Here is a 12,544-nt window from a genome sequence, read left to right as displayed (position 1 = left end):
ATTCAACCAGAAGATGCTGGAGAACTTTTACAGAGAGTATTTCAGTAACAGCACTTTCAAAAAAATAGAGAGGTAGAACAGTCAGTGTTCTGTATCCCTCCCCCCTTTCACTAACATTGCTCCTGCCCTTCGAAAAGATACGAAATCTCTTGAGTGCTTTCATATCTTCAAGGGGTAAAAGTGCTAAAGAGCACGGCTGTATTTCAAACACAAACGCACAAATCAGCTCATGACTACTGAAGCTGTCTGCTGGAAACGGCAAAACCAGCTAGAAATGTCACTTAGTTACAGACACAACCTTACAACAAAGCAATAGGTGATGAGAGCTAAGAATACTGTGGTCACCATTTACAACGTTTTACTAGTCTTCTCCCCTCCTACAGTGGTATTCCATCACTGCTGGGCTTGTGAAGGGGTCTTGTTCTTATGTTCGCCACCTTTTCTGCATTTAATGTATTCATCCAAAAAACGCCTGGTGATTAGAAACAGCAAACTAGAGAAAAGCACTAAATAATATTGGAAACTGAAAGTCCTTAAATTATTCACAGAATTCAAACAGTTTTTGAAGTACACCGTGGTGTTTTGATAGCCATGTAATTCAGTCTGACATCGTAAGCCACAGCACTGCAATGCTAATTTGGGAGATGATTACAGCTGTAAGAGGTTGATGCAGTCTTCGCTTACGTGTATCTTTGGTCTGTCTTCTGAAAGGACTAAGGATCTGCTAAATTCTAAATTCAACAGGAGCATCAGTCCACCCAGATGTGCCTAAGATAATTTCACTAATCAAACAGTAACAGTGCTTCACTATGACTCACTGGTGGTTAGCATCACTACAAACTTTTTAATTTTCGCATACAACAGTGAAATATCATATATGCTGCAAAATCTTGTGACAGCCTTTTGGTGAAAAATTCAGCATGTAATGTGACAGTGGGCATTTATTTGCAGAGACTAATATCTATCACCATGTGTTCTCCCTTTACTACAGTACTTCTAATGGTTAAACCTCAAGACCTTTGTGAGGGCATTATGACAGTTACTTAAGTCAAAAGCGATAGCCCAGGCTCTGTCTAAAAATCAGGAAGTTTCTCCACCTACTATGTACTCTTCTCCCTCCTCCACAGAGTTTGTCTGGGGAGGCGGAAGGAAGATACAAGTGTTCCCGTTCTATTTTTCTTAAAGGCATCAAATGAAGTGATACCTGCTTATCTCAAAAAAACTTAACGCATCACTGTCCACTCCAAGACCTAGACAAAGTTATGACGACTCAGAAGATAAGAATCCCAATCTTCAGGGCCTTTTCCTTACACTGGGGTACATCAATGGGAATTTTGCTACTCACTTTATGGAGTAGGGGGATACCTATCCTAAGGGTAATGCTGATTTTTATTCTTGCTATTCCAACCTCTCACTAATTCCTCAGAAAGGAAGCAAGGAGAGGTTAGCACGTAATTTGTTAAATTACAGCTCTCAAGCTTGAACTGTTAAGTCATGTTTAGTACAACTCAAAACAGAAAACACTACATAATCTTTATGAAGAATTAAAGATGCAAGAATGAGAGCTTGTATTCAAGTGATTGAAGCAAAGTTATCAAGCTCAACACAAGCCAGGTACCACATTACTAACTCCCAGATTCAATAAAAATAGAGCAGGAATATTTAAATTGTAGTCTAAATTAGGTCTGTAACAATCTTCATAGAAATAGGCAAGTCAAGTAGCAAAGTTATCTTTGGAAAAAATCTATTAGCCGTAATGGAATGATAATCCTCTTAGATTCATTGATGCTGACAGATTAAATACTTTAAATTCATCTTTTATTTTGTTAGCTCATTCAACACAAAATAAGTCCTACATTTTTAATATTATAGTGGGAGTAGAAGGAGTTTTGCTGTTACTGTGGCAAATTCGGTATTAATGGCATGCCTCTGGGTATTCAGTAGAGCTATAAACTACGTTACCAAATGACAACTGGAAAGGACTAACTTTTTTCCACTTTTAACATACTACCACTATTTATTAGAAACTAAATTAATATTACTGAATTTGCTTTCTATTTAGCCTAAAGCCTAAAAAGCTGAACTGATAACAAAAAAGAATGCATGAAAGAATGCATGAATAAACATGTTTTCCCTATAATAAAGTGTTAAATAATATAGGGTTACATATACTGCCAACCTTTTGCTCCTAGTGTCAGGCTAGCGTATCTCCAACAATAGAGCAGCCTGAAAGCTCCAAGCAATCCCCCCTCCTTTCTCCTTCGAGAAACCACCATGCTTCAGCAACAGCAAAACATTTTACAGCAATGTTTCTCAGTCCCAGATGCAACTGCCAGACAGACTCACCAAACTTACATACAGATCCTTTGTGTTCTACATGAAAGTCCTAGCTACAAGATTACTCACTGTTCTAGTAACAAAGGGACTTCCCCGGTACTTTATTCACAAAACCTTCCAAAAGGCTAGTTTCATACTTCTGCTGATCAAAATTAAATGTTGAGACCTGGAAACTTTTCATTATACAAAATTACTTACTGCACAGCCCTTTGCAATAAATTTTGAGATGTTTGCATTCAGTCAGAAATAAATAATATATACCGGGCCTAATATCATACATTATCTCCAGTTTATTATGGGTCCCAAAAACCCCAATCAAAATTGGAATGGATGCAGCAGGCAGAAAAATAAGACAAATCTCCAGCATCTCACCTCATGTTACTCCATCTTAGCTTAAGATGCACCAAGTTACTCAATTTTGGATCTACAGATTTGACCCGTTGATTCTATCAGGATTCTATAGTTTATAATGGTAAGTAAGAGGTTTTTGCACTGCTATATTTATCACTGGAATACTTGTCAGCTACTTTCACTCTCTTTATAAAAGGGAAATTACTGATCATTTCCCTATGAACCACGTAAGGAGGCTCAAAGTCTTAAGAATGCACAATTATCCAGGAAAAAAAATTAAATTCCAGAATTATAAAGCTATTTTAACGAATCTGTATTTTTTTCAAAATTACTTAGCTCTGAGAACTATGTGATGTGAACAACAACGTTCAGAACTTTATCTGGAAGCCTTCAGTTAGGAGATAGTGCTAAAGAGGAATGACATGCATTAAATATATGCACCACCTAGTGTCTTCCAGTGCGTCCACTACATTCATTATTGATCTGCAGCGCATAGCTTTGACAGGCAAAGTCTTGTTAACTGCTACCCAACATTACTTTTTTATTCCAAAGAGTCCATGTTCTTTACAGCCAAGTTAAAAGATACAAAACAAAAAGTTCCAACTGAAAACTAGCATTATCTATGTCAGCAGCAGTAAATACCTTACAATATATCAGCAGCAGCAAATACCTCCTGAATTCGATGTCGAAATTAATGTTTCAAAGGGTAATGGCTTACCACAGATCTTCAGTGGTTTTAAATCTGCCCTAGAACATGGCTAACCTGAGGCATCTGTCACCATAAAAGTCGTAGACACATCTGTTGAACTGCAAATCAGATGTGGTTTTATATGAAAGGTTGAATTCAATTAATAGAGCAAATTTGTTTTTCTGTAATGCAATTTATTTCTAGGAATGGTGTAAGTATAGAAGCAATTTTGTGAATAACTGTTCACAATTTATAAGAAATGTCCATGTTTGCTCTTTTTATGTTCATTGTCTGCCAGGATTCACACAATTCAATTTCACATGCAGAAACACTCACAGAAGAAAAGTTTTAGATCCACAAAAGCACTTTCCACTGAACAAAAATTAAGCATATCCAACCAGAAGACAAATAATGTAACACTTCTTTTAACCATTTACAGATAACCAACCTGCATGGTATTTCAGTTTTCTGTGCAGTGAGTCAAAGAGCACTAAAACACGCACAGAACAAAATCCGAAATATTTTGGTTTATCCTTCTACAAATAAAACTCTCATCAACGAGGAGCACATTTTTTCAAAAAGCTTTTTGACATTCAACACAAGTTAGACATCAAAGCATGTTAAATATTATTTTAATTCTCCATTCAGCATAAAGGCAAAAAGTAGGTATCCTGGAAAACATCAGAAGCAATTTTTAAAAAGTTTTCCTATTGTTGTTCCTATTGCTTCTTTAAAACAGGTATGGATATAAAGAAACAAAAAAGAGCTCAGCTACGCTATTTCCACTCATTTTGATTACACTTTTTATGTCTAGACACATTTAGTAAGCTTTATCTACAGATTAATTATGCTCTTTCATTACAGCGTTTCAAGTGTTGAAGCATCCATTGGACCTTCAAAGTATAGAAGCCATTTACAATTACACCTGAAGCCTTACTGTACAGATACTATACACAGGGCAAGAAAAGTTAACTACCACCTCCAAAAAACAAACCCCAAAGTCACTTTCTGCAATGTTACAGGTCAACTCCAGAGCAGGGATTACATTGCAGATACATCCAAGTCCCAACCAAGCTTTCAACATCCAAGTTCCCTAGTCACGACGGTTACAGAACTGGGAATGACTGGAATTATGCAGTCCAGACAGTACAGAAAACTGGTCTGTCGCATTCACAGACTGGATGTTACAGCTTCATGTCATCTTTACCTTGCAAATTTGCCTGGCATGTCTGTTAAAGGCAGAGCCTCTACTAAAATTCTTTTTCTGTGAAACAGTAGAGTCATAAAGCATGTATTTGGCATCTGAACTGAGCCACCTCACAGGCCAGCTTCACCTCAGACGGCAACCTAGTCGCAGCCAGCAACTTTGCATCACTTGGACGCAAAGCGGGTAATCAGCATTAGGACTTTACATTTTGCATTGCTTTTCCATCAGAACTGTCCAGGCCCAGGCTGCTTCTCCTTTCAATTACTTGCAATAGGTTTATGGCTTTTCAAAACTCTTCAGAACATTGTGATCTAGAAATTAAGGTCATTGGCTGCTTGTATTTTTTCCTCTTTCCATGACACATTAAGCAGAGGTTTCCAATGAGATGTTCACAGTATGAATTTCAAACATGTACGGTAACATTTTTTTTCTTTTTTAGCAAAATATATAAAGACTAGGATAGCTGTATGCTAAAATTATGTTTATGATGCATGCATGCAATCTCACATACATATTCTTGTCTGAGAAACCATGTTAATTTGTCATTGTTCTACAGACACAGTATTGCACAAAGAATACCTTGTATAAGCAAATTAATTAGATACTGCCTATTCATCCTCTTCAATAATCCAAAAGCAAGCTAATTGCTGAATAAATTCAAACCATGCTAAGCTTCCTAAAGGAAATATTTTTAACCTAAATGGAACTAAATTAACTCAGAGCATCAGGGCTTCACTGAGGTCTATAACTTTTTAAAATTCAAAAAAGAAACAGGGAAAAAAACAGACAAAAATATCTACAGCAGTAGTCAGCAGAATATTCATTAGGGAACATCACGCTTAAGTGTAATTGCCCTCCGACATCCCCTGCATGGAAGTTCCTATAAAGCATTTCGCACTAAAGAGTATCGGGCCAGTAACTGGACTCCACTGACCAAGAGCCTGCAATAAGTTTCTTGATTAACAACATTTTTGAATGGTGTTAAAAAAGGCCCCAAAAGGGTGGGTGGGGAGGGGAAGATGGATGAAAACGACATTGATCACAAGGATGCAGATAAATTACAAGGTTCAGATCACTTAGGCTTGTACATAGCATTAGCATCTTCTAGTACCTACTTGCAAGATGCTCTAAAATGTGGTTTATTGACCTCTAATGGGATACAACGGAGTATAAAAATTTCATACTTACAAATACTCATGCTCTAAGCTAAGGCCACATGATACAACACGACTATTAATGTTCTTTAGAAGTATAAATAGAAAATGAAACATTTTTCTATTTTATACAAATGAATCTGATCATCTGCTTCACCGCAACAGCAGCAGCATCTAAAAACAACTGAAACAGCAGCCTCTGGTGTTAAAATTCTGCTCTTTTTCTCAGACTCCACCTTTCACCAGAAAGCAGGACTAGAAATACAGAAAAGATGTATCAAGTGGTCCTGAGGAATCCTTTGCACCATAATTAATTTTCCATCTTAGCATGTATCACACTATTTGCGTTTGCCTTCTGTAATTCACTGTGAAAATATCATCAGATTAGCTTTTATTCTGCACTGGTGAAAATTCATCTTGATACAAAGTCCTCTTACTGTATGGAGATGGAAATTTTCTTTCCTAGCATGGAAAGCTCATTTCACCCCTGTACAGATCAAGCTTTATTCTCTACATCTGAAGAGACAGAAATTACACATCTCTTGAGCACATACATGAAGCAGCACATGTGTATGAACGATAAGCCAAGAAAAACCACCCCTGCAATACACTACCTTAAAGGGCAGAATTATCCCATCTTTCCAAAAATGAAATATTTTCAGAGATGCATGCATTAGCAAGAAAGCGCATGATGGAGGCTGCGCACGCCTCGCAGGCATAGCTCTTCAGGTTTCTGTTTGAGTAACACAAGGAAAACTTACTGCCATTCTGATCTGTAGCATTCCAGAAACTCATAGTATGGTCTCTGTGCAAAGCAGTAATATATTCAAGTATGATCAGCGTGCAAATTAAAACAATCCTCATAAGGATTAGTGTTCTATAACGACAAAATTAGAGCATGTTCATGTCCAAAGTCAGTCTTACACTCAATAGGAATGTTCAGATTTTCTCTGAATTATCTCACAAACTGTGTTACAACAAATTACAAAGACAGTAATAAATGCAGAAAACAATTCAGGGCTAAATAGAAGCCTTAACATAACTAGACACTGACTTAAAAAAGAGATACGCACATAGATACTCTGAGTTCCAAAACGTGACAACTTCTGCACCATGCACCCAATTTTGAAATACTGCTCTTTAAAAGCCCCCAAGTTTCCTGTGGTTTTAGAGAAATTAATTACTCTCTTTCAAAACCTTAGTTTCTCTACCTATGAAAACAAAAGCAATGCTATACCACATGCAAACTGAGCCTGCATCATTGTGAAGATCTGAGAAAGACCATAAACTATTTCGTAAACAAACCCACAAGTAGAGGAAGTTTATTTTCTGAGCAGTTCCAAAGTTAAATAATATAAACATTGACAGAGAAACCCACATAAGACACTACACGCTACAGGGTGACTAGAAGGATGGTTCAAAGCAGAGCACATGGCTTGTTATTTTAAAGAATGCTTTGTTCTACCAACGTGAAAATACAACATTATCTGAATGGAGTGATTTGAACAAAGTCATTCAAGAGATTCCTATAGCACCCATGTCTTGCCTTAATTTTTCTTTACTCCTATATCACTCATTAAGAATATTTCAAGTCTACACCTAGCTGAGATATTAATAACTTGCATACTTCAAGATCAAATGAATCAATATGCTGACATGGTGTGTATTCAGTTGGGGCTGGCATGTCAGAAATATTTCAAATAGTAAACTGTTGAAGGTACTCACAAATAATCAAACAGCTTTACTCTCAGCAGGGTATCGGGAATGGAGAAAAAGAACTTAAGACAGTCTAATAAAGCCGCAGAAATAATATACGTCCTTTTGCATGTAGAAATCAGGACACCTAAAAAACCTCCATACTCTGTTAATGCAGTGTAAACACTGAAGCAGAGCTGGTCACAGCAAATCAACAACATTCCTCAAATACAGCATCAAGTGACAGCTCTTACACAGCTCTAAGCTGGTGACAATGAAGTACTTTGCAAATATGGACAGAATTCTCAGACACACGAGTGAAATTCTAGCCCATTTATAATGAAATAAATGGAGGCTCATCTAATTTGCACAAGGACATTACTAAACACAAGACAAAAGGTACAATCAGGACACAAGTAACTCGCATACCAGTCCTATCTTCACCACTAGATTTATTTCAGTATCAATAGAATTTGCTATTTTTACCTAAAACAAGCATTATTTCTCCAAGAGCTCTGCTGTCCAGAGGCTGGTTTTCTTCTTGGTTCCTAGGTGCAGAATAATACTTTAAATACGCAGCTCTCTGGACTGCATGTTATCAGGGCTTTTTATGTTAAAAAAATAATTAAAAACACCAAAATTTTCAGACTAAAAGGAGGTATTTGCTTCAACAGCTTACTGTTCATAGACCCACCCGTATTCCATTAGGTGGCTTAGTGGAGCATTTTATAATAATGAAATCAGTAGCAATATGCAGTGGCTACCAAGCCGTACAGTAAGTGCCATACTACTGGAAAAGGAAAATCCCTAAACAATACTTATTTAGAACAAAATGTACTCAGATCTATAAACACCATGTAACACATAGCTTTAGGCTTTAATATCAAGACACAGAAGAATACTAATGTTCATGTTTTATAGACATCTTTATTCAGATACATGCAACCCAAAATTAGTTTCAATGCATTAATGAGATAAGAAATATTAGCGACTCTCTTCTCGTTTTCAAATTACCATAGCGTCCATGCAATTTTTCCTGTAAAATAAAAGCCCAAAGCTATGTATATATATTCATCCCAATAGATTTAAAATGCTGCGCGAAGGGTATCTACAATCGTTTCATTCTTCTTTAAACCCTATTCAGAATAGAATCCTGGAATACAATTTGTTTCAGAGGCAGCTTTTAGACAACTTCATAAACTAAAATCTTATAGCTCAATGAGTTGTTAACTGAGGTTAACTGCTTAAGCAAAAGCTACAAGTAAAGACGATGCAACATCACAACTGAGAGACTACAGACCCCAAACTGATGGAGAAATATACTGTTCTTCCTCAGAACAACATCCAAAACCAGTTCTGCTCCAGTCTAGAACTCGAGACGTCCTGCGTAGCAAATTTTAACTAAGTAGTTGAAACTTGTTCCTTAACAGGAAGAGAAAAGTCATCCTGCTACGCATGACCCGCAGCGTGAAATTTCAGATGCTTACAGGGCCTGATCCTGACCGCACTTCACACAGTGCAAGAACTGCCATAGAGTTCTACCAGATGTGTAAAACAAAAGGCAATAAGCACCTCAAATCACTGATTTAAATACGCAGGCATTCTTTTGCAGTCACAGACATTTCTTGATGAAAGTATTTTAAAAAATCAAGAAATATTAGACTTCAGTCTATCCTTATAATTCATTTCACTGTTCCGTGAAGTGTTTTTTTTCTCAAAGAGCCACCAAAAGGCCGTATTTTGTCCATTACACAAAAGCCTCTGTGAGATTACCCCTCTGCTGGACCAGTCATTGGACTTGAATGAGAGAACACAGCAGATGAGATGGCCAGTGAGATTCCCAGGAGCTGTGGCAAAGTGTCATAATCCGCTAGCTACCTGCAGACAACTTCCCATACAGAGACCAAAACCAATAAAGTATATACGAAAGAAAATGGAAGCAGAGACACAACAGGCATACAAAGAGAGACCTCCACAGAGGGGCTAGTGTCAGAACAGTGAGAGAAATCTTTTAGGATCTACAAAGCCCGATTAAGAGATTACTCCGTTCTGTAAAAATAAGCCATTTATAATGAACGTACCATTATAGACTCTAAACACAGAAACTGCATCGTATCAACAGCAGGCACCTTCCTCCAAACAAGATAACATAACATGAGATTGCCCCCCCGCCCCCTACTTCCCAGGCACTTTCAGCACTTTCAACACTTTGAGAAGTGCAGATATACCAGCCAAGGTATCAGGGACGCCAGGCGACGAGGAGTTGTTAACAACCTTTGGATATCTGCCCTGAAGAAATTATTTCACTCAAGTGATTTACCAGGAGAAAGTTAAATTAAAAAAAGGGCTCCCTGTATCTCAAATATCCACCTTATGCGTACACAAAAAGCACACACACTCGTGTGTATGCACATCCAGCCTCAGGCACTTGCATTGTTTGACAGGTAATTAGATTCTCGCTGCCAGAAGAGTTCATTGAACCTCCCAAACGCCATCATTTTGGGACAACTCGACTCGTCGCTAGGACTACCGTATTTCTCAAAGACGCTGTCCAAAGGATCCACGCACACGCTGGATTCCCAAGGATGCTTCCGCGCTTAACAGCCTGGAGCTCTCCCTGCCCATTAAAGCAGCAGCCTTGTGGTAAATTACCTCCGCTCCACGGATCCGAACTACCGCTACAGCCACAGTTTCCACCGCAATGCCCCCCTCTCTCCCGCCCACCTCCCCACCCCACCCCAACTCCGGACACCCTGTCCTGCAGCAAAACACGTTTCTGTCGCCTCCCGCCCTCCCCCCGTGACGGGTGCGGGTTGGATTTTTTGGAGGAGGTGCCCGCTGCCCCCCCTTTCCTTCAGGCGCTCACGCAGACCCAGGGCGCAGGCAGAGCGCGAGGAGCTCCCTCAGCACCGGCGGCAACGGCTCTCCCGGCGCGCGCCCCTCTGCCCGCCACGGAGGCGCGGGAGGGCGCGCGGAGCAACCGGTGGGACCCCCCCCGCTCCCGCGCGCGCGGTGCTCCCGCCGCAAACTTGCCGGCAGCGCGCAGGGAGCCCTGCCCAGGGGAAGGCGAGCCGGCAGGACGGCGGGAGCCCGCTTACCTCGCAGGGCAGCCGTCCAGCTGCAGAGCCCCAGCAGCAACAGCAGCAGCCGCCGCTCCAGGCGCAGCGGGCAGCTGCTCCTTGCAGCCCCTCCGCCCATGCTGTCCCCGCAACTCCCGCGCCTCTCCGCTCCGGCCGGTGGAAGGGATGCAGATCTCCTCTCGGTCCCTCCGGAGTCGAGCTCAAGCAGGAGAATTCGCCCTTTTTTGGTGGTCGGTGTTTTTTCTCCCCCCCCCCCCCCCGCACACCCCTTCTCTCTCCCTTCAGGTGGGGGGAGGCGGCCCACGCCCGGCGAGGCGAGGCGAGGGCGGGCAGAGGCTCCGCGCCGATCCGCACCGCGCTCCGGCCGCCGCCGACTAGCAAGCCGCGGCGCGCGCCCGCATCCCTAATGAGCCGCCCCTCCCCCGCAGCCAATTAGGCGCGCGCTGGGCGGGCCCTGCCGCCGCGCCCGGCCCGCACGGCCGGGGCCCCCCCGCCGCTCCGCGCTGCCCCGGGGCCGCCTCGCCCAGCCCCGCCTCGCCCGGCCCCCGCCGGCCGCCTCCCGCCGGTTCTAATCGTCCGCGGGCACAACCTGCCGCCCAGCCCCGCCCTGGACGAGCAACTGGAAACAGCCAAAAATCGCCCACGTTTCACCGTGGGACGGGGCTGGGGCTGTCGGGGTTCGCTCAACCGAAGTTTGGAGCGCAAAACAGCGCGCGTGAAGACCGTGGGGCCCGAGCGCGGCTGGATGGGGGAGCGCGGCTGGATAGGGGAGCGCAACTCCCCCCTCAACTGCACTCGCTGCGGTCCCTGAGTTTCTGGAGGTTACTCTACCCTCTCTCTCACCCTGTTAAATTCACACATTTGGGCACAAACCCCTAAAAAAAAAAAAAAAAGTACTACTGTTAACAAGAAAATGAGGCAAATACTAAAGCAGCCATCCCCCACACCTAACGCAAACACATTTTGTGCCATCTTTATTAATATTGCATGGTTCTGTGATCAAAAATTCTTTTTCTTGCCAGAAGTGTCACTGTTTCATTCTCCCCCCCCATCTAATTGCACATAAATATTTTTATTATATATTTGATAAGGAAGCATGACACATACAAGCAGATTACCTCTATAAGGCCAAAAAATCACGGGTATGCTGTGATAGCACGGTATCACAAGTGAAATATCACGGTAGCAAGTGAAATTGCTGCTGTTCTGACTCCAAACAGATTTGATCAATAAGAAATTGGAAACAAAGGTACCACTTGAAGAAAAGATAAATTTGCTAGAGGAGCAACTTTTGATCATGAAGAACACCAGCTCTTCCACAGACTCTGTCCTTACATACGGCCAAGGCACAAGATTGCAGGAATTAGTGCAGTTTTCTTTACCTTAGGGATCAGCGGGCAGAGGGGAGAGGAAAAGAAAGCCACAGTGAAACCTGGTGTGCCAGTGCTTCTAGTGGGATACAAAAACTGCAGTAATGGAGCAGAAAAAGGCACAAAATGAGATTTGATACTAATGAAGAATCTCACCATGAGGTTCCTACAATACTACAGATAACAGCAAATGGATCATGTTTGTATCATTGTGACTGTAAACGAATTATCCTTGTGGAAGTCAAACATGGTATATTCCTAGCCAAGATAATTACAGTGTTGCATAGATGTGCAAAATACCCCTGAAATACCATATTTGTTCTCCATTTCCCTTTCTTTTGGAAATAAACTCCATTTTCACCAGGTGCCAAGACCATACGAGTCAGAACACAGGGTTTATTCCCGTCCATGCTTTACACTTGACCAACTGCACCGAGTTCACTCTACCCCAATTTCACAAAATCTAAAGCGTGCACATATCTCAGGTTTAAGGGGACGCAGTTACTACTTACAAAATGTTTTGAAATCCCCGACTGATAAATTCTGGAAAAAGGCAGTAGGATTAGTTACATACACCTAAGAACAAGGCTTGTCAATTGGTCCTCCTGCAGGCTAGCTTTCTACTGTTTTCAGGGGGAAACATAATTAAAGCAAAAGGAATT

The 12,544-nt window shown here is 41.3% G+C and overlaps 1 protein-coding gene across 2 annotated transcripts in view; it reads right to left on the bottom strand.

The window, feature by feature from the left end:
* Positions 1–10,637, bottom strand: part of UNC5D (unc-5 netrin receptor D) — a 173,343-nt gene extending 162,706 nt beyond the window's left edge. For both annotated transcript variants that reach the window (XM_076358781.1, XM_076358782.1), the window contains exon 1: positions 10,531–10,637. In XM_076358781.1, the coding sequence (XP_076214896.1) occupies positions 10,531–10,630 (100 nt within the window). In that variant the 5' untranslated portion in view covers positions 10,631–10,637. The remainder of the gene's footprint in view (positions 1–10,530) is intronic.
* Positions 10,638–12,544: the final 1,907 nt, after the last annotated feature.

The sequence above is a fragment of the Aptenodytes patagonicus genome, chromosome 24 (assembly GCF_965638725.1).
Source record: "Aptenodytes patagonicus chromosome 24, bAptPat1.pri.cur, whole genome shotgun sequence".
Classification (NCBI taxonomy): domain Eukaryota; kingdom Metazoa; phylum Chordata; class Aves; order Sphenisciformes; family Spheniscidae; genus Aptenodytes; species Aptenodytes patagonicus.
Note: the sequence above shows the minus strand (reverse complement) of the source record. Positions and strands in the feature narration are given on the sequence as shown.